At 32.3% G+C, this 22551-nt stretch overlaps 2 protein-coding genes and 1 pseudogene across 4 annotated transcripts; all 3 read left to right on the top strand.

The window, feature by feature from the left end:
- Window positions 1-792: 792 nt before the first annotated feature.
- Window positions 793-4840, top strand: LOC145334287 (para-nitrobenzyl esterase-like). The gene is made up of 7 exons (XM_080179682.1): window positions 793-863; window positions 1757-2050; window positions 2329-2731; window positions 3082-3926; window positions 4004-4116; window positions 4488-4553; window positions 4702-4840. Exons 1-7 carry the CDS (start codon window positions 804-806, stop codon window positions 4709-4711), a joined length of 1791 nt encoding a protein of 596 aa, XP_080035808.1. The 5' UTR covers window positions 793-803; the 3' UTR covers window positions 4712-4840.
- A 141-nt stretch (window positions 4841-4981) lies between these two features.
- LOC145334289 (para-nitrobenzyl esterase-like) lies at window positions 4982-10763 on the top strand (annotated as a pseudogene). The gene is made up of 8 exons (XR_013884794.1): window positions 4982-5103; window positions 5478-5542; window positions 5928-6227; window positions 6382-6784; window positions 8644-9469; window positions 9846-9958; window positions 10191-10256; window positions 10627-10763. The product of XR_013884794.1 is annotated as a para-nitrobenzyl esterase-like (transcript).
- A 160-nt stretch (window positions 10764-10923) lies between these two features.
- LOC145334288 (para-nitrobenzyl esterase-like) lies at window positions 10924-22336 on the top strand. Of its 2 annotated transcripts, XM_080179683.1 has the most exons (8): window positions 10924-11024; window positions 11533-11826; window positions 12112-12514; window positions 12698-13375; window positions 14427-14566; window positions 16248-16339; window positions 20205-20270; window positions 22101-22334. In XM_080179683.1, the coding sequence occupies exons 1-8, from the start codon at window positions 10965-10967 to the stop codon at window positions 22108-22110; spliced, it is 1743 nt and encodes a 580-aa protein (XP_080035809.1). In that variant the 5' UTR covers window positions 10924-10964; the 3' UTR covers window positions 22111-22334. The 2 variants fall into 2 exon arrangements, with proteins under 2 accessions (XP_080035809.1, XP_080035810.1); XM_080179684.1 differs by lacking the exon at window positions 20205-20270 and having other exon boundaries at window positions 22101-22336.
- The last annotated feature ends 215 nt before the right edge of the window (window positions 22337-22551 follow it).

Raw genomic sequence — 22551 nt, 5'->3', positions numbered from 1 at the left:
CGATTGGGCTATACTCTTCAGGAAATATACCTCTTGGTACTATTGTTGGTATAAGCTATTTTCTTGGGGGGTGGGACACCCCCAAACCCCCCCTCCCAAAAAAGGTTTCTATTTAAAACAATACTTTAAAAAGGAGGGAGGTCGACTACTCCCCTCCCCCCCAAAAAAAAAATTCCTACGCCACATTTTTTTTTTACTTTTTCTTTCTATCAAACGCAGTTCATTACCTATTGGGGCAAAGCCTCTAGAGGCCTGGATTGAAACCGCTAGTAAAATATAAAAAATTGAAAAAAGTGAACATTGGAAAATTACACACTGACATACCATCCATTTCAAATGCATAGAAATAGTCTTGATTTAGTATGATGATTGATTCAAAATAATTTAATCAAAAAAGACACACCCTTTCAGGGAGATAATTTCCAACTAAGATGCTAAACAACAAGAATTAAAGAAATATATGTCTTTGCATTTTGAATAGTAGGATATCATTCTTATAATAAAGTAAATGACGTTTTGTTTGAACCGAAGGATCTTGCTAACCGCTGAACCGATTGGGTTCTCCTTAACATGGTAGCTTCTCATAGGTCCCGGGAAGGTTAATTTGGGGAGGGATTTTTTGGGGATGGTATAATTTTTTAAAATTTTTTTAATAAAAATTTTTATTAAAAAAATGGGTTTTATGATTTAGCTCCTCCCTCCCCAAGTGCCCCTAGAGGCCTCTAGGCACATATCCGCTAGTTTATTAATAATAGAGTATTTTTTTCAAGTTTGAATTTGACTTATTGAATATTTCAGACAAAATGAAGATTCTTGCGACACTGTTGTGTCTCAAGATTGTCATTCCCCTTGTTGTGAGTCAGGTAGGAGTTATATCACAGCTACTCTATAACCAAAGTGTCTCTGTATCCTCCAGTAGTTAAATCAGTGTCAGGGATATATATTGATACTAGCAGTTTCGCCCCTAACATCTGGGGGCTTTGTCCCAAGAGGTTTGATCAACCTAATTTTTCGTATTTTATATTTAAAAGAAAAATCTTTAAAAAAAAGTTTCATCACCCCACCATTTTATTTTAAGTTTTAAAAATAATTTTTGTTTGGAGAGGGGTATTTTTCATTTTTGGGGGGGTTAGGGGTGTCCCACCCCACAAGAAAATAGTTATAAACCTTCCCGAGACCTATGAAAAGCTACCCTGTATAGGATCAGTTCAGCGGTAAGCGAGATCCTTTGGTACAAACAGACAGACAGACAAACATCGTTTTACTTTGTATTATAGATATATCTTGATAAAGTCTCACTTAATTAAGCAGAGAAAATTTCTGACAATCTTTAAGCTCTTATGCAAAAACTTTTCCAATTCAAGAATCTGTTATTTTTGTTTTGCTACTCATGGGTGTGCCTTTCGTTATCTAAGACATAAAATTTTAAAGTAGTGGTAGTACAAATGGTCTGATTGTTTGAAAATTGTTGATGATTAAATTTGCAAAAAATCTACAATCTCAATTAAGTCTAATAAGATAAAATAATAAATAAAAAAAACCTACCTGCATTTACTCCATTTCTTTTTCTGGTATAAAATTGTATAAAGAGAACAAGAACTTGTGATACATTTCATTATACATTAAGAAATAAGGGCTGTAAAACTTAAAATGACGTATTATTGTGTAGCTCTCCTACTAATAATCCTACAATGATTTTAATCAGGTCTTATCTTTTGATATATTTGCAAGTTTTCTTTTATTAATCATAATCTAGGATGAGATTAGTGCAATAACAATAGAAGAGTTTGCTTCTATGTTCTCTAATACTGACATTAACACAACAAAACATGAAGAAGTTGAAACTGTTCAAGTTACCACAGTCCTGGGAACCATCCTTGGCAAGAAAGTTGTCACAGAAGATGGTATGGAGATGAATGTGTTCCTTGGAATTCCCTATGCTCAGCCGCCTGTTGACAGACTCAGGTTTCAAACTCCTCGTCCTGTTTATGGTTACAAAGATTTTGAAGCTTTTACTTTTGGGAATTCCTGTCCTCAACCAAATCAAGAGGTAATATCAGTTTTTTACAGGTTTTAAGAAGAATAAAAAAATGTTAGTTTTAACCAAAAGACTCTTTCCCAATAACTTGTCTGAAATAAAAAAAAATTATGATGTTTTTTTTATTGAGGCCTCTTTAATATTTCATAATGTTAGATTATGATACTGTTATAGGAATGAAATGTGAAGTTATATTTTAGAATGAAAATATCTAGTTTCTTCTTCAAAATAATGAATTTCTAAATAACTATGTTTTTTTCTCATTCAATGATATCTTTTGTCTAATATAGGTTGCTGGCAGTTATGAAGGAAATGAAGACTGTCTCAATTTGAATGTGTTCTCCAAAGTAACTAACAATACTTCCCTGAAACCTGTAATGATCTGGATTCATGGAGGAGGATTTGTTTATGGATCTGCACCTCCATATGATCCTACATCTCTTGTCAAAGAAGATGTCATAGTTGTCACAATAAACTATAGACTTGGAGCTCTGGGATTTCTTAACTTTGGAAATGATTTGGCCCCTGGAAATCTTGCCATCAGAGATCAGATTCAGTCTTTGAGATGGGTGAAGATGATGGTTTGGTATTTTGGAGGAGATCCAAATAGAATTACTATATTTGGAGAGAGTGCTGGTGGTTTCAGCTGCCATGCTATTACTATGTCTCCTAAAGCCTATGGATTGATTTCAGGTAATTTTAAAGAATTTGCTGATTTTTATTCCTTTTTTAAAAAAAAAAGCATTATGTTTAGTTTAGACTAATTATACATGTGTGTTTTTGAGCCAATGTGTGTGTCACATGAAAGTACAATAATCTCTTTTCATGATAACTAATCTTAATTTTTTTTTGTCGACTATATTTATCATTCAGCAATTTGTGTAATTTATGAAATCATTCTTAAACAATGCTTTACAACCCAATGCCAAGGCACTAAAAGACATTGTAGTATATATTTTCAATTGAACTTTCTGTAGTAAAAACTGTGCAAATTAGATTTATTCCTAAGAAAATAAAGTAATTTATTTTCATAAATATTTTAGGAGCAATCTATGAGAGTGGCACAATGTTATATAGCAAAGAAGATATAACAAGATCTACCCCTAACTTGGAAGCTCTAAAAATGGCTGACAATGTAAACTGCTCAAGTTCTAGTTTTGATACAGAAATGTTGGAATGCCTGCAAAACCTGCCCTTACAAGAAATTTTGGACCTGACAGCTGAGAATACATTTTATCAACCAAACATTGACTCATATTCAACAGATCCAGTTTTACCTATTGATTATCTTACTGCCATGAAAAAAGGACATTTTAATAAGATTCCTATCATGACTGGGACAGTTCTCAATGATGGAGGATTAGTATTTCCTGAGGATAACTTTGAAGAAACCTGGAAAGTAGCCAATGTAGAGTTTTTGGGTTTAAAAGGTGGTAATGAAGTTACTGAAGAAGAAAAACTTGATGCCAGGATCATTGGCAAATATTACCTGGGAAACAACTACAATCTCTCTGAAGTACTACAAGATTGGACAAATATGATAACAGATGCCTATTTCCTGTCTCCAGATCAAAAGTTAGCTGAGCTTGCTTCCCAGTATGTTCCTGTTTACAATTTCAGGTTTGTGTACCCAGGATCAAGCTCTTTCCTTGCATTTTATACAATGGGAAGAGAGAATGGAACAATATCCAAGGAGCAATGGAGCTCATTGAAACCAGTTCATTCAGATGAAATGTTTTACCTATTTGACTTTATGAAATTGAATGATGAAGAGCAAGAACTGAAAGACATAATGACAAAGTACTGGACTAACTTTGCCAAATATGGACACCCTTCTCCACTTCTTGCAGACAACATTACTCAATGGTTGCCCTATTCAACTGAAAAGGTATTTTCATTCATTAAAATGTTTTTTTTAGATTATCAAAACATTATACAAATTGTTTGAGAAATGGTTAATTCTAGAATATAATGATCCTTGGCAAACATCCTGACTTAGAAAGTGATGGAGCTGTAATGCTTAAAAACATTGAAGAGGAAAGAATGGTTTTCTGGAACAAAGTTCATTGGAATGAAAGGTAAATTTGTTTAACATAAGTTTAATTCTTACAATCCCTAACTCCTATAGTATAATTGCCCATAAATAATAAACTTTATGAATATTGTTAGCAGTTTAATTGAAACATATATTTTATTCGATTGCAATTTTGCATCCAGTTTAAAGTTATTATTTCATATCCAGAATGTTGGTAAAAATACACAATGAATTTTTTTTAGAAATTAAAAAATATTAAACTTTTATAACCATTGTTAAAATTTGATGGCATTAGAAAACTTGATGGCAATTTTAACAAAAATTTTCCCGCTAGAAAGTACTAATTTTGATTACATTAATATATTGGAAATTTATTTAACAAAAATATATTAGGTAATACACAATCTAATTTAGAGAATCAAAAATAGAAGAAGCAAGTATTTTCTATCATGCCTACTCATATGTTCTTAGACTTTTCAGGTATTTTTTTAATCTCTATAATATCATTGACAAAAATAATATTATTTAGCTTGAGTTAAGAATATAATATTGTTATTCTGGTATACCTTGGTAGTTCTATGTTATTTATTTTACATTTTGTAATGTAATCAAAAAATTATATTTTTAGGGGCTATTGAAGAAGATACAATCAAAACCAGACAAAAAATCTATGTCAATTACTGACATAAAATATAATTTAAGTCTAATCCTTCCTTACCTCATTTTTCAAATCCAAATCTTGAAAAAACCTACTAAATCAAAAAATACCTGTTCAATAACATTGTTCCTTAAATGTTTATTTTTGTAAATAATTCAGAAATCAAAATTTCACCTACCAAAGAAACACTTATTTTCAACTTTTAAAAGCTATTTCTTGCCTGTTAATTTCTGTTAATGAAAACATTATTTTTATTTTAAATTTTGCACTGAAGGAATCAAATTCTGTTAAAAATAATATTTTCCTATTTCTTGCAGACAAAATGAAAATTCTGTTGTCCTTCAGAATGTCATAACTCTTACTGCTTAAAAGGTTAGCAGTTTTTGAAATCCAAATGATATAGTATTCATTTTGTTAGCTGAAGCTTAAGTTTTCATCAATTACTGAACTGATTAAGTGTGTTTTTAAAGCATATATCTTCTTATCTCTGAATCCTGAAAGACTAATGAGAAGGAGATTTTATTGCATATACTTTCATACTATTTTTATTGCTTCTTTTCCAACAACATTTAACTTTATAGGCATTCATGTTGATCTTTTAATTTTTTTAAAATGAGTGACTGGTACTTAAAAGACTTTTTGATTTCATAAAAGTATGGTTAATGGGATTGTTTCTTTGATAAAATTTATTAACATTTAGTATATTTTTCTTTAAGAGTTTGGAGTTGACTTTTTAAATATTTTAGTCAAAATGAAGATTCTTGCAACACTATTGTGTCTCAAGATTGTCATTCCCCTTGTTGTAAGTCAGGTAAAAATAATATCACAGTTATTCAATGCCAAAGTATCTCTGTATCTTCCACTAATTAAATCAGTCTGTCTGTCTGATAATTGTTGGGGGTTTAATTTATAAAAAGTTGACAATTTCTATGCAGTCTATTATACTTACATACATACTGGCACTTACTACATCAAATTTCTCATTTTTCCTTATAAATATGTTGCAGTGAAAAAGTAGATAAGGGGGAGGAAAGAAAAAAAGGAAGGGTAAGACAAGTTGATTTGAAGATTCTCGAAAGATTTTTAACTTACTTTTTTTAAATCTGAGATTGAAAATAGATAGGGATTGAACTTAGCCACCAATATTATTATGAGAATTTGAAGCTGTAGTTGCTCCTCAATTTATTGTAATCTAGGATGAGATTAGCGCAACATCAATTGAAGAGTTTGATACTCTGTTCTCCAATACTGACATTAACACAACAAAACATGAAGAAGTTGAAACTGTACAAGTTAACACAGTTCTGGGAACCATCCTTGGCAAGAAAGTTGTCACTGAAACAGGCATGGAGATGAATGTGTTCCTTGGAATTCCCTATGCTCAGCCGCCTATTGACAGACTTAGGTTTCAAACTTCTCGACCTGTTAATGGTTATAAAGATTATGAAGCATTTACTTTTGGCAACTCCTGTCCTCAGCTAAAGTTTTTTATACAGGTACATATATTTAATTATATTCAAACAAATTAGCATAATTTTGATTTTTTAAATTATGTATTGCAGTAGTTTTCTCCTGGTGCAAAATGATGAAATTAAGTTTAATATAGATATGCTTTTTTTCTCAGTTAACATTCTTTGTCGTCTCATTTAGGATACTGGTAGTTATGAAGGCAATGAAGACTGCCTCAATCTGAATGTGTTTTCCAAGGTAACTAACAGTACTTCTCTCAAATCTGTAATGTTCTGGATTCATGGAGGAGGATTTGCTTATGGATCTGCTCCTCCATACGATCCTACCTCTCTTGTCAAAGAAGATGTCATAGTTGTCACAATAAACTATAGACTTGGAGCTCTGGGATTTCTCAACTTTGGAAATGATTTGGCCCCTGGTAATCTTGCCATCAGAGATCAGATTCTGGCTTTGCGATGGGTAAAGATGATGATTTGGTATTTTGGAGGTGATCCTAATAGGATTACTATATTTGGCGAGAGTGCTGGTGGTGTGAGCTGTCATGCTATAACAATGTCTCCTAAAGCCTATGGATTGATTTCAGGTAATTATCTGATCACAGTGTAGAAAAAAGTTTTCAATATGATATACCAGGAATAAGGTATAACCAACAAGGAAATCAATTCGAAAATTGATTTGGGGGGCAAAATAACGCAACCTTTATTAAAATGCCTTTTCAGCTGTCATTGGGGGGCAAAATTTGTATTTCACCATCAAGAAATCAAGGGAAATTGCGGCATTTACTAGATATTGTGCTTTATTTGTTAACAAAAAAATCTTAAATTTGTAGACAATAGTTTGTAAAATTTAAAAAAAGGACTGTCCACAAGCAGGAAAATCTTTTTCAAGAAGATATTATGTCAACATCACCATGATCAAAATTCTGACCTATTAACTATGAAATTATCCCACTCTTTTTTTGTGCTCCTTTTGTTGCGACCTTTGTAGTTTTCTTTCCTAATTTTGCATCTCACAATGCTAAATGCGCTCAGTGGGAAAATAATTAGTGGTTTTATTTTTCAAAGGACTTCGCTCGCGCTGCTCTTATTTAAAATCTGCTTAAAAATAAACAGAAAACATTGGTTTAAGGAAAAAAGTCAAACAATTTTTTTAATTCCATTTTTTTCATTTGGACACACCTTTAAAAATAAAAAAAATCTAGTTATAATATCTATAGACATAGTAGATCTAGATGGACAATCTGTCCTATTAATTCGCCAAACTTAAAACCTTTATGTTTATTTAAACATATAGAGGATTTGTTTCATTATTACAAACAAGCAAAAAGTTATGTCCTATGCCCCATATTATACGAGGGAAGAAATATTTACATGATATATATATATATATACAAGTAAAGCTTTCTCCTAATAAATGTTAATATTTACACTAAATGATATTTTTAAAAAATAAATGTCCTTTTGTATCAAAATCTGAACACTTTCTAATCATTAATATAGCCTGATTGTCCTTTAACTTTTTTCCTATTGTCTGATGTACAGATTGTGTATCTAGAACATATCCAATATATAAAAGCTTTCGCTTCATTAACCAATCAAAACTTGACAGATCATAGTTCACCATCAAGGGCGTCCAAGCTTTTTTATTTGGGGGGGGGGGGGGGAATTCAAAATTCAAATTTTTTTTTGGGTGGGGGGGGTAATATTTATATCATATAAGCAAGGACGTCCAAGCTTTTTTTTTTTTGGGGGGGGGGGGGATAAACATGCAAACTTCAAATTTTGGGTGCCGTAGGGGAGGGAGGGGGATTATCAACCCTTTACCTTCCCCCTCTCCCGCTTCCCATTGGACGTCCTTATTCATTATAATGGATATAGTATATGTGGATATATTGACAGGAGAAAATAGTCAATTTTGTTTGTTTTATTTAGAGTAGATAAGATATATTATTTTTGGGTGTTCAAACATAAAAAGAACAACAATAATAATTGAATGAATATCATCTACATTTATGTATATAGTCAAATATTATTGATATGGTTATTTTATATGAAAATTTCATCTTTCTTATATGGTACTCAAATTGGTCAGTTCGTTCATTCAGTAGGAGTGGAGTGGATGGTATATAGGATGCAGATGAGGGGTATCATTTTAGGAAGCTGCGAATATAATTTTATTAGAGTACAAAAAATCTGGTGCAATATCCATGTAATAATATAGCAATTACCATAATATGAATGTTTTAGTACTAACAATTGAATCTTCAAAAAAAACAAGTTTTAAGCAACTATGGTGAAATAGGCTTAAATAATTAATTCGCTTGTTGGTTATACCTTATTCCTGATGATATACATAATTTTCCAAATAGTTTTAAAAGTTTAGTCATAGCTGTTTAAATTATCAAATTGAATATAAACTATTTTAATTCAATAAATCTTTTAGGTGCAATCTATGAGAGTGGCACAATACTTTATAGCAATCAAGATGTAACCCCTAATTTGGCTGCACAAATAATTGCTGACAATGTAAACTGCTCAAGTTCTAGTTTTGATACAGAAATGCTGGAATGCCTGCAAAACCTGCCCTTACAGGAAATTTTGGACCTGACAGCTGGGTCTGAATTTTATCCAAACATTGACTCATACTCAACAGATCCAGTTTTACCTATTGACTTTCTGACTGCCATGAAAAATGGACATTTTAGTAAAATCCCAATCATGACTGGAACAGTTCTCAACGATGGAGGATTAGTTTTTCCTGAGGATAATTTTGAAGAAACCTGGAAAGTAGCCAATGTAGAGTTTTTGGGTTTAAAAGGTGGTGATGAAGTTACTGAAGAAGAAAAAATTGATGCCAGGATCATTGGCAAATATTACCTGGGAGACAACTACAATCTCTCTGAAGTACTACAAGATTGGACAAATATGTTGACTGATGCTTATGTACTGTCTGCAGATCATGCTTCCCAGCTTCCCAGCATGTGCCTGTTTACAATTTCAGGTTTGTGTACCCAGGATCAAGCTCTTTCCTTTCTTTTTATACAATGGGAAGAGAGAATGGAACAATATCCAAGGAACAATGGAGCAAATTGAAACCAGTTCATGCAGATGAATTGTTTTACCTGTTTGACTTTATGGAATTGAATGATGAAGAACAGGAACTGAAAGACATAATGACCAAGTACTGGACTAACTTTGCCAAATATGGACACCCTTCCCCACTTCTTGCAGACAACATTACTCAATGGTTGCCCTATTATATTGAAAAGGTATTTTAATTCATTAAAAAAAAATATTTAGATTTACCAAACTTTGCCCCAAGAGGTGATCAAAAAAAAATTAAGGTGAAATTCGTAAAAGGTCCAGGGAAATCTTTTGCAAAAAAAAGGTCCAAGGAAATCTTCTAAAAAAAAAGGACCAAGGAAATCTCCAGAAAAAAAAATGGGGGGGGATTTTTGTTTTTTTGGGGGGTTGGGGGTGTCCCAACCCCCAAGAAAATAGCCTTAAACCACCACAGGACCAGAAGGTAAATACCCTGAAGAGTAGAATCCAATCGGTTCAGTGGTTACCGAGATCTTGAGCTTCAGGTGGACGGACAGACATCATTATACTTTGTATTAGAGATAACAAAATATTTATTTCTAGAATACGATGATCCTTGGCAAACATCCTGACATAGAAAGTGATGGAGCTGTAATGCTTAAAAACATTGAAGAGGAAAGAATGGTTTTCTGGAACAAAGTTCATTGGAATGAAAGGTAAATAGGTTTGACATAAAGGATGATAATAAGAGTATAGATACTCTTAAATAATAAACTTCATGAATATAGTTGGTAGGTAGTAAAATATTATTAGATATATATATAAAGTTGGAGGTAGTAGATTTTCTTTAAACAAACTTTCTAACTTCTGGCAAATAGTAGTATTAATAGCATTAACACATTGGAATTGATCTAACACAAATATTTTGTAATATACAATTTCATTTAGAGAATCAAAAATAGAAGAAGCAAGTATTTTCTATCATGCCTACTCATATGTTCTTAGACTTTTCAGGTATTTTTGTGTTTAAGTTCAATATAATGAAGGACATTAATGACTATAACGTTTGTCCCATTAGGATGTTTGTCGGTGTACCAAATTTAAGTATTGTACAAATAAATATAAAAAAGTAGCTAAAAGTGGATATCCTATTTGAGATCAAGCTATTTTATTTGCATAGCTACAACAGACCTAATTCAACTAAAGACCTAAAAGTAATAAAGATCTTATGTAAATATGTCTTTTGTAGCAACGCAAATGTTCAGATCAAAGGATTAAGAGAATTTGATTCTGCACAACTTAAGGAATGTTTATCATTTAGCTTTTGAAAGTATAAAAACATTATACACATCTTCTTTCTGTGATCAAAAATTTTTATTTTTAGAGGCTATTGAAGAGGAAAACAATCAAAACCAGACAAAAAATCTATGTCAATAACTAATATAAAATATTCAATCAAAGTCTAATCCTTCCTTACCTCATTTTTCAAATCCAAATCTTGAAAAAAATACACAATCCAAAAATTACCTTTCTCAAAATATTGTTTCTGAAATGTAAATTTTTGTAAATAATTCAGAAATCAAAATTTGCCTACCATAGAAAGTTTGTTATCAACTGTTTAAAGCTATTTCTTGCCTGTTTATTTCTGTTAATGAAAACATTTTTACTTTCAAATTTTCAAATTCTGTCAAAAGTAATATTTTTCTATTCCTTGCAGACAAAATGAAAATTTTGTTGGCCTTATTTGGCCTTCAGAATGTCATAGCTCTGGCAGCTGGAAAGGTTAGCAGTTTTTGATATTTCCTAAAATATAAATTTTTTGTCTGAAGCTAAAAATCTTAGAAAATACTGTTTGACTTAAAATGAATGTTTAGAAAAAAAAAGTTTTAAAATGTCTGATGGTGGTTTTAGGCTATTTTCTTTACTTACTCGGCCCTCCCCTAGAGGCTAGGGGTGAAAAATTAATTTATAAGTAAGTACTGAACTGATTTGGTTCTCCATTTTTGAAAGCTTCACATGTGTGATATGTTGGTGGAGAGATCAGCCTACTCTATTTTTGAAATTATGTCTTGGGTTGGTTTCAGTCTATTTTTCTTTTATTAGATTTCTACCCTTTACAAAATTGAACTCCTAAATGCTAGAGGCGAATTCGCTATTCCTCTAATATAAAGTAGTAAGGTATTTCTGTCTGAAACTGAAGAACTAAGAAAATGCCTGCACTCTTCAGTAAAATTTTCATTCTCATGCTGTGATATTTAAACCGATGCATCTTTATTTGCTTTTATTTTAGGAGGAACCTAGGATTCCATCAGCTGAAGAAATTTATGGTCTTTTCCCTAATAATTTGAACACCACCAGATATGAAGAAATTGGAAGTATAACAGTTAAAACAAGCCTTGGTTTAATTCATGGAAAAACTGTCCAAACTGACATTGGCTTTGAGATGAACACGTTTATTGGAATTCCCTATTCAAAGCCTCCCGTTGGAGATTTGAGATTCAAGCCACCTGTACCTGTTGAGTCTTATGAAAACTTTGAAGCTTTCACTTTTGGTAGTTCCTGTCCTCAAATTGATATATTCCAGGTAAGGTTTGTGGAGCACGCACATCTATCCAAAATCTTCATTTTCTAATAAAAATATCTTTAAAATCTTTGATTGTTTACACCATGTTGGGCTGTATCATCTTAACTTAAAATTGCTTCAATTAAAAGAATCATAAAAAGGTTTTAAAGTCCAAAAATCTAAATTGAGTGAAAGTTTTGTGTTGTATGAAACTGTAAAGTTGTCCTATCTTTTCTAATTTCATTCATCTAAAAGATAAATGTTTAACTTGATGCACCAGGTGAAAGAAAAGATATACTCATTAAGGAGGATGGAGCTGTGGAGGGAAATGAAGACTGTCTTTACCTGAATGTGTTTTCAAAGGAGAACAACAGCACTGATTTACAGCCAGTGATGTTTTTTATTCATGGAGGTGGATTAGAGTCAGGCTCAGCTCCTCTTTATGACCCAGCTTCCCTTGTCAATGAAGATGTTGTGGTTGTTACAATCAACTACAGGCTAGGAGCATTAGGATTCCTAAATTTTGGCAATGATGTAGCTCCTGGCAATCTTGGTATCAGAGACCAGATTCAAGCTTTACAGTGGGTAAAAATGATGATCTATCACTTTGGTGGAGACCCAAATAAGATTACTATATTTGGCGAAAGTGCTGGCGCTATGAGTTGCAATGCTATTACAATGTCCCCCAAAGCTGCTGGCCTGATCACAGGTACACTAAATTTTATACACTTACTAGATTTTTGGGAGTTGGTAGTTTCAACATTTTAAACAATAGTATCATTACCAAAGTCAATGAAAATCATTAGAAATAGCATGGGGAATGTCCTGATAGGCCGGGAGCATTTCCTATTCTTATGAAATTCAAGACATTTAATCTTTTCTTTTCTCTTAGGAGTTATAATTGAGAGTGGATCCATGTTATGGAACAATTTTGATGCTGAAACTACAAAAACACACAGAGCAGCTGAAAGAGCAGCAGCACACTTTAACTGTTCAAGCACCAACTATGACAATGAGATGTTGAATTGTTTGCAAGATCTTACCCTGGAACAAATATTCATGATAACTGATGAAGTAGTGAATGGCAAACCATTCCAACCTATTGTTGACTCATTTTCAGTTGATCCTGTTCTTCCAATAGATTTTCTTACAGCAATTAGAAATGGTAATTTTGCAAGAATTCCTATTATAACTGGGACATTAAAATTTGAAGGTGCCCTGTCGTTGACTCCTGGCCAAGAGAGGGAAACTTTTGAAGCTGCACGGGATGTGGAACTTTCTTTAAAGAGTAGCTTTGATTTTTCTGAAATAACAGATGATGAGAAGATTAAAGTTAGCATAATGAAAAAGTATTACAGAGGCAATGATACTTTGGAAGATTATTCAAATTTGTTTACTGATGTAACATTTTTGGCTCCAGATCAAAAGCTTGCTGAATTGTCATCCCAATATGTACCTGTATTTAACTACCACTTTACCTTTCCTGTCAGCTATTCTTTGTCACACAATTCACTGAAGCCTGTACATGCTGATGATCTCTTTTACATTTTTGATTTGATTGAACAATTAGGTATTGTCCTTCAGTAGCTTTAACAACTCAATTTAATAGTTATTTCTAAATTCACATAAACCTTAAAAAAAACATACAATTCTGCCAAAACTTTAGTACAATTACCATAGAATATGTTTTTAAAATCCGTTAGTAATACAAATTTGCTGTAGAATTGAAGCTACTCTATAATTCAAAATGTCCGTCTGTTATAGGCAGAATGGAGGAAACGTGATTTTCTCGGCTCCTATAAACGATAAAAGGCTAAAACTTTTGACAACATTACCTTCATTAAGGAGCATAATCAACCATTAAACACCCAAGGCGGTTGAACTGCTTTGCAGCAGGTCTTTGGCTATTTCTCTATATATTTGGTATTTATTATCCAATTTTTTTAAGGATATCATTTACTTTATTATTAACTAGTGGCTTTGCCCCAAGAGTTTTGATCAACCTAATTTTTCGTAATTTAGATTTTAAAAAAAAATTGGGGGGGGGGTTCAGGAAAATAGTTATAAACCTTCCCTGGACTTATGAGAAGCTTCCCTGTCAAGAAGAACCCGATCGGTTAAGCGGTTAGCGAGATCCTTCAGTACAAACAGACAGACATCGTTCTACTTTGTATTATAGATAGATTATAGAATAAAAGCTTTGAATAAAATATCTATTTTAAGGAAAAATTTACCTAAATATCATTAAATTGGGTTTCATAATATAATTACTTGAGTAGATTTGTAGTAGAGTTAGGCCAGATATCCGGTTTTGCTGTATATCCGGTCATTTCCAATATCCGGTCAGATACTGGATATTGAAACTATCCGGATATCATGCTGATTTATAATGCCGGATCTCCGGTTATCTGGCCGTGTATCCGGTAATTTGCCGGATATCCGGCGTTGGCAAGATGTCTGGCCCAACCCAAGTTTGTAGTGTTTATGTGTATTAGTGTCTAGAATGATATTCTAATCTATAGAACTATTATTAATACATAATTGGCATGCTTTAAGCTATTTATAGTTTTTTTTTTCTCCAGTTTCAAATAAAACCTACAAAAAGGACAATCCAAACCTAGTTGAAATGAGAGAAAAGGACAAAGAGATAAAGAACCAGGTGGTAAAGTACTGGACAAATTTTGCCAAGTATGGGCATCCCACTCCTGCAGGCACTGGCAGTGACAATACAACTAAGTGGATACCTTATGGAGAACAAAAGGTGAATAAATACAAATTATGGATATATTATTACTTGGATCCTGCACCAGATTTTCATGTTCTCTAATAAAGTGAAACATGCAGCGGGCTAAAATAAAAATTCCCCCCTTCCACCCCCTTTACTCCATCTCTCCACTCCTTCTCGATAAAAAGACTGACCAATAAACGAGTTTCATGTCAGCAACCTAATTTCCTGTCATAATATCTTCTACGTATATTCCACATCCATATACAGATATCCTTCTATTTTTTTGTTTAATGGTCTAGAAATAGTTTAAGAGAAATTGCCCTCATTTTGCTTTTTGACCAACTATTTCCCATTTCTTTTCTTCATTTTTAATTCCTTTGATTCTTTGATTCTAGCCTCGATTGAAGATCTAATTAAAAATATTTCTTCTATAAGTAAGTATAATATCTGCTTCGCTTTATTAGATAAACGATTTGTCTTGTTTTTTATTTTGTTGTACTTTAAAAATCTAGTTACTTAAGGTGTTACATGTAGATTCTTTATCTTTACATTGCAACAAAAAAGTGGTTGTACTATCTTTTTTTAAAAAGCGAGACTGTTCTATAATTAGGGTCCGTCCGTACGTCCGTTAAATTAGGCATGTTTGAATTGCCCTTTCGATTTCAAACTTTGCATGATGAATCCTATTGGAATTAGGTACGAGTTAGAAAGCGAGGCAACTCTATAATCGTTACCAGAAAGTCCGTGCGTTCATTTTATTCAAGCTAATTTATCTTTAAAATTTTTTTACCACAAATTTTTGTGTATTAAAATTATCCTAGTTATCTGATTGTTTGAATACTGATTCCTATTACAATATGGTAAAATGTAAAATCAAAGCAACTCTATGATCAAGTCCTAAAAACGTCAGTATGGCCTTAAACATTATTTTGTATTTAATCAAATTTATTTACATTTTTTTAAGCATTAATATTCTGCTTATTAGGTTCTGACATTCTACAAGTGTTAATTTTCGTTTGTCCTTCCATTTCAGAGCTTAGCTTTTATGGATGTTGTCATCCTTGTTTTATTGCAATCTTGCATAAATAGCGCAACAAACAATATAATTGAAACTATTAATAGCAGACTCTTCTTCAATTAGAGTAATGGATATAGCATATCTGGATAAAATAACGATACCCTCCATCCTTACCAATCTTTTGACATTACCTTATTCCCATACAAGACCAAGGAGGAACGTAAGAACCAATATCCCAGGACTACATGAGCAAACTAAATTGACACCAAAGGTTCTTCTGTCATAATATCCACGTATTCTACATCCATTATGAGAGTAATCTTGAGACATATTTAAAGATGTGTACATTAAATTGTTATTATTTTGGCTTGTTATTGTTTTTAATCTTAATTAACAATTACAAAGAGATAAATAATCACTTGTTTTTATGACGTCACAAGATGATTTTTTAGCGACTTTTTCCCCTCACCATGCAATTGTAATAAAATTGGCAGAAAAAATAACAATTTTGTTAATCAACATCATTATCAATTAGTTTTAGCTTTAGATTATTGCATTCTTATAACTATAGTTTATTAGTTACCTAACAAATAGGGCTAACCTAACCTAACCAAAATTGTACTAAATTGGTTTATTAAATATATAGGATTGTCTTTACTTCTTAATTAACTTATTATTAATTAAAAAATTGTTTAGAACTACATGGTAATTGATTCTGAGCCAAAAATGAGTCAATATCTTGAAAAGGAGAGGATGGTTTTCTGGCAGAAAATACATTGGAATGACAGGTGAGTTAGGTTAGGTTAAGGAAATTCGGCCCCGTAGGGAAGGAATGTTACAACACAAAGACAAGCTATCAACATTTAAATGTAAATTGAAAATATCATAAATTACAGCTAGTTTATGCAAAGATCTAAAAAAACACGAAAGAATGGCTGATTGACAGACCAGAAAATATGACTCTTGGAGTATCTTTTCCAAAACTATTTTGTTGTAAGTTCTTTACAAAAAGTGGTTTGTTTATCATTGATTACCCCCCTCCCCTCCACCCTTACCTTATTTTTTATATAAATTTAAGATAAGGGGGGGGATGTTTTCCTATTCCTAAAACCTGCAGTGTCCTAACTCTTTATAGCTAAACACTACCTAATCCGTATAATAAAGTAACGGAATGTCCGTCTGTTTGTCTGTGTGTTTGTATGTTTGTACCGAAGGATCTCGCTAACCGCTTAATCGATCGGGTTCTCCTTTACAGAGGGTAGCTTCTCATAACTATTTTGGGGGAGAGTAACACCACCCTCCCAAGAGAAATCCTCCCAAAAAATTATGTTTCTCGATTTTAAGAAGAGAGATCAACGCAACATATGTAGACTACCCCGTCCCGGATTTGAAAAATTTTGTTAAAATTTTTGCCCCCAGCCAAAATATGGTTGATTTATGCATAAAAATGACCCATGCAAAATATTTTTTCTGTAATGCAAAAATTGCGACGGTACAAGCACTGCAAAGTTTTTAAAATCTGCAAAAAACCCTGTTTTTATGGCTTTTTTGGGGCTTTTGTACCATCCCAATTTTAAAGATTTTTACGAAATTTCAATTCGAGTGTGTTGATATATACCTGAAATTTACCAAAAAAAATGGGGGCAGTCTCAATTATAACATATGAAGGTGTAGCAAGTAATCTTCCAAATACAAAATTGTCAAATTGCATACATATATAATAGGGTTGGGCCGGATACTTTTTTGGATGGATATTGGATATCTGGCTGATTTATAATGCCGGATATCCGACATCTGGCCAGATATCTAGCAAATATCCGGTAATTTGGCCGGATATCTGGTAATTCGGCCGGATATCCGGTAATTTGCCGGATACCAAATATGTTGCATTTTAAATCATCCAGATATCCGGTATCCGGCCAAAAAAGTATCCGGCCTACCTCTATTATATAAGTATTAAATTTGTTTTATACACAAAACTATCCCTTCTGTAGATTAAACTTAGCGGTTGAAACGTTTATACACTTAACTTAATAAACCAACCAATCAAAATTCAATAAAATTCTCAAAAGTTGTTAACCTAATGAATTAGAAAAACAATTATAAAACTTTGGGGACAAGTGAAATAACAGTCCAATTTCCCCTCCCTCTCTGAATTATACCAGAGTGTACCAAAAGTCTAATAATAACTAGGGAGGCAGAGCACAATGGGCTGTTAATTACACTAGTCCCCGAAGTTTTAAAACTTTTTCATTTGTTTGCTCAACAACTTTTTAGATTGTTTGAAATTTTAATTGGTTTAATAAGATGTTCCAACCACCTATTGTAATCAACAGTAAGGGTCTTCTGTAGATTAAGACTAGAAGTTGAAACTTTTAAACACTCAACTTAATAAATCAACCAAATAAAATTTACTGAATTTCCCCAATGTTTTAACCCAAATGTAAGAAAACACCATTATAACAATTTGGGGACTAATTTAGTAAACAGCTCAATGTCCCCTCCTTCCCTGAACTGTACAAGAGTGTATCACAAGTCTAATAATAACTAGGGAGGGAGGGGACATTGGGCTGTTTGATACACTAGTCCCGGAAGGTTTATAATAACATTTTTTTTATTTCTTGGCTCAACAACTTTGGAGACTTTTATTGAATTTTAATTGGTTGGTTCATTAGGTTTAGTGATCAAACGTTTCAACCACTATGTTTTCAACAAAAAAGGGTCAGTTTGTGTATCATCATGGGATATACAAATAAATTAAAAAGCCATTGTCTTATCCCTCTAGATCCCTGTACCCAAAGTCTAATAATAACACTTTCATTTTTATTACATAACAAGAAATAACATGTTACTGAAGTATCTAAAGGATAAGACTTAGCTAATGAATGGATGTACATCCCCACTAATAATACACAAAATTAACCCTTCTGTAGATTAAAATTAGTGGTAGAAACGATTGAACACTCAAATTAATAAACCAATCCATCAAAATTTATTGAAAGTCCCCAAAATTATTAAGTCAACGAATAAGAAAAGGTCATTTTCAAACTTTTAGGACTAGTGTATTAAATGGCCTATTTTGTCCAATCTATTTCTGATACTTAAAATTAAATGCAAATCTTTTCTATAATATGAGTATGAACGAACTCCGTAAAGGTTAGCTCTTTTATTTAATCTAAGCAAGTTGAAATTTTTTGATTGAAAACTTTGGTTGATGATTCCTGTAACAATAAGGGTTTAGAAAGTGCAGAAACTCTGCAATCGGTACTTCTGCTTTATAGCTTTAGTTTTTGATATATTAAAGACGTGAGTATAATGCAAATTATTGCCAGTTTCCCAAGTGCCAAGTCGAGCACATACCCCCCCCCCCCCCCATCTCCCGACCTTGAAAAAAGGAAGGGATACTTTCTAGTTTGTTTCTTAATTATATAAGGTCAGGTTAGGATAGTTTATATTGGGTACCAGGGACCCTTGCAAGTTAATATAAGGAGGAAGGGGTTGTCAATAATCAAAAGACACTTTGAGGGAAAGCACCGAACATCTTTTATAAGCTGAGACATCTTTTTCCATTAAGTCAATACAAAATTAACAGAGATAAACAAATAATAATTACACATAAAAAGATAATGTTAAAAATTATCTAATTTTCACAAGAAGAGCTTCTCCATATTACTTTCTAGCGGTAACGCTCCTAAAGGACTCTTGGGCACCTGAGAGAAGGGTCGATCCTCTAATTTTATTTAAGTGGTAATAACTGAATTATTCCCTGGATCTATCAGAAACTTTACTGTAAAGAAGAAACAATTGCATACATATATAATAGGGTTGGGCTGATATTTTTTTGGCTGGATAACGGATATCCGGTTGATTTCTAATGACAGATAATCGTTATATGGCAAATTACCGGATATCTGGCCGAATAAAAGAACATCGGCCGAATAACAGGATATCTGGCCAAATAACCGGATATCCGGCCAAATAACCGGATATCCGGTCAAATAACTGGATATCCGGCCAAATAACATATATTTGCCGGATATCCGGCATTATAAATCAGCCAGATATCCAGTATCCGTCCAAAAAAGTATCCAGCCCAATCCTATTATATATGTATGCAATTTGACAATTTTGTATTTGGAAGATTACTTGCTACACCTTCATATGTTATAATTGAGACTGCCCCCATTTTTTTTGGTAAATTTCAGGTATATATCAACACACTCGAATTGAAATTTCGTAAAAATCTTTAAAATTGGGATGGTACAAAAGCCCCAAAAAAGCCATAAAAACAGGGTTTTTTGCAGATTGTAAAAACTTTGCAGTGCTTGTACCGTCGCAATTTTTGCATTACAGAAAAAATATTTTGCATGGGTCATTTTTATGCATAAATCAACCATATTTTGGCTGGGGGCAAAAATTTTAACAAAATTTTTCAAATCCGGGACGGGGTAATGTAGACATATTTAAAATATGAAAAAAACAAGTGCCAATAGAGGCCTCTAGGTGCGTATCCGCCAGTAAAACCTAAAGTAATGAGTAAACAGACAATACATAACAACTCCCCTCCCCTTTATTCTCAATTTATATAAAAAAAATAGGGGGGTGTCAGTGCTCGACAAAGTACTGTGTGTGAAAGCGCTTTATTGTTTTCAGGGAAGATGAAGGCCGTAAAAAGGGTATGTTTGCCAGAGCTGTTAGTACTGTGTCTAATATGTTCAGGTTAATACTTAAATATTCAGTTAGTACTGTGTCTAATATGTTCAGGTTAATACTTAAATATTCAGTTAGTACTGTGTCTAATATGTTCAGGTTAATACTTAAATATTCAGTTAGTACTGTGTCTAATATGTTCAGGTTAATACTTAAATATTCAGTTAGTACTGTGTCTAATATGTTCAGGTTAATACTTAAATATTCAGTTAGTACTGTGTCTAATATGTTCAGGTTAATACTTAAATATTCAGTTAGTACTGTGTCTAATATGTTCAGGTTAATACTTAAATATTCAGTTAGTACTGTGTCTAATATGTTCAGGTTAATACTTAAATATTCAGTTAGTACTGTGTCTAATATGTTCAGGTTAATACTTAAATATTCAGTTAGTACTGTGTCTAATATGTTCAGGTTAATACTTAAATATTTAGTTAGTACTGTGTCTAATATGTTCAGGTTAATACTTAAATATTCAGTTAGTACTGTGTCTAATATGTTCAGGTTAATACTTAGTTAGTACTGTGTCTAATATGTTCAGGTTAATACTTAAATATTTAGTTAGTACTGTGTCTAATATGTTCAGGTTAATACTTAAAATTCAATCTAAAGCAGTTGGATATGTGTTTGTCTGTGTGCCATTAAAAATCTCGAAAATATCTTGAAATTATCTACTATTTTCAAGAACTCTTTAGGTTGGCTCTTTATATAAGGCTATACAAATTGTGTTTTTAGAAGCAAAGTTACTCTTAAATGCACACAAATTGGTCTGTATGTAATGCCCACTTATTTAAGATCAACACACACGGCAAATAAGCAGTGAAAAAACACAAAGTGCATAAGATGTGCATTAACAAAATAAACAGCTATAATTATATAAAACTGTAGGTATGACTGTTACATGTTTTGACACATACTTCACATTACAAGAGCCAAGTTATTTTTAAAAGCGAAGCTTTTCTATAATTAGGGTCGGTCCGCCCATCCGTACGTCCGGAACGGATAGCTCTTTTCTTTAATTTAGACATGTTAGAGTTGCACTATCGATTTCAAACTTTGCAGGGTAATTCCTATAGTAGAAAGATACGATTTATAAAGCATAGCAACTGTATAAACAATAACAGAATGTCCGGAAATCCATTTTAAACTTGTCAAGTTTAACTTTATTAACAACAAATTTGTATGTGATATTATCATACGATTGATCTGATTTTTGGAATATTGATTCCTAGGACAACAAGGTACAATGTTAAAAGCGAAGCATCTCTATAATCAAGTCCTAAAAATATAAGTATGTCCTTAAACATTATCCTGTGTTTCAGCAGTTTTTAACAAATTTACTTACAATTTTTTTGACTTTTATACTTTTATATACTGATTAATGAGTTCTGACACTCTACAAGAGTTAATGTTCGTTTGTCCTACCGTTTCAGAGCATCGCTTTTATGGATGTTGTCTTCCTTGTTATATGATATAATTTAACCTAGCAAAGGTTTATATTAAGTAATGCGACTATTAATAGCTGACTCATCATGCGAATTAAATAAAGATATAAAAGCCCTTTCTCGAACACAGTAATAGTGTCTGACTGATTATGACGTAACAAAAAAAATTAGCCAATGAGAGGCCGTTATTGACCAATGGTAAAATTTATAGTGGCCTCTCATTGGCTAATTTTTTTTTGTTACGTCATAATCAGTCAGACACTATTACTGTGTTCCCCTTTCTCACTAAAATCTGTACAATTTGTAGCCAACAGTATGACCTCCATTGTTCCTCCATTGTTTTCCTATTGGCTGATTTAGAGAGCGTGTCTCTAACTTATCTCTATTTGTTTAGGAGACACTGAAACAGAGAAGCCAAAGATTTAAAGAGAAATACAGGGTTTAACCAACACAGTATTATATAACTGCATTGTACAGTGTGTTTTTTTATTTCATAATCTAACCCATTTACCATTGACGGAATGTAATAATCAATCTATTTTTTCTAACTAATTAAGGTTCTAATGATGTGTGTATAGAAACTAGCTGCAATAAAGCTACTTTGTCAAAAAAAATTACCATAGAATTTGGTGTTTGAATATTATTTTTCCCAAACTAATATGCTATAGAAAAACAGATTTTTGAGCATAATTTGTTGATGATTTTTAAGTATTTTTTTATACAAAATTCCCGGAGCCAATGAAGATAATGATATATTGATTAATATTTGCTGTCAATTGTAAATGGTTTAAATAAAGCTATACTTTTTTCAACTAAAAAACACACTGTATCTTTTTTTTATGAAG

This window comes from Acartia tonsa, chromosome 12 (genome assembly GCF_053477335.1).
Source record: "Acartia tonsa isolate MP-2025a chromosome 12, ASM5347733v1, whole genome shotgun sequence".
In the NCBI taxonomy this organism is placed as follows: domain Eukaryota; kingdom Metazoa; phylum Arthropoda; class Copepoda; order Calanoida; family Acartiidae; genus Acartia; species Acartia tonsa.
This window is presented reverse-complemented; position numbering and strand designations above follow the sequence as displayed.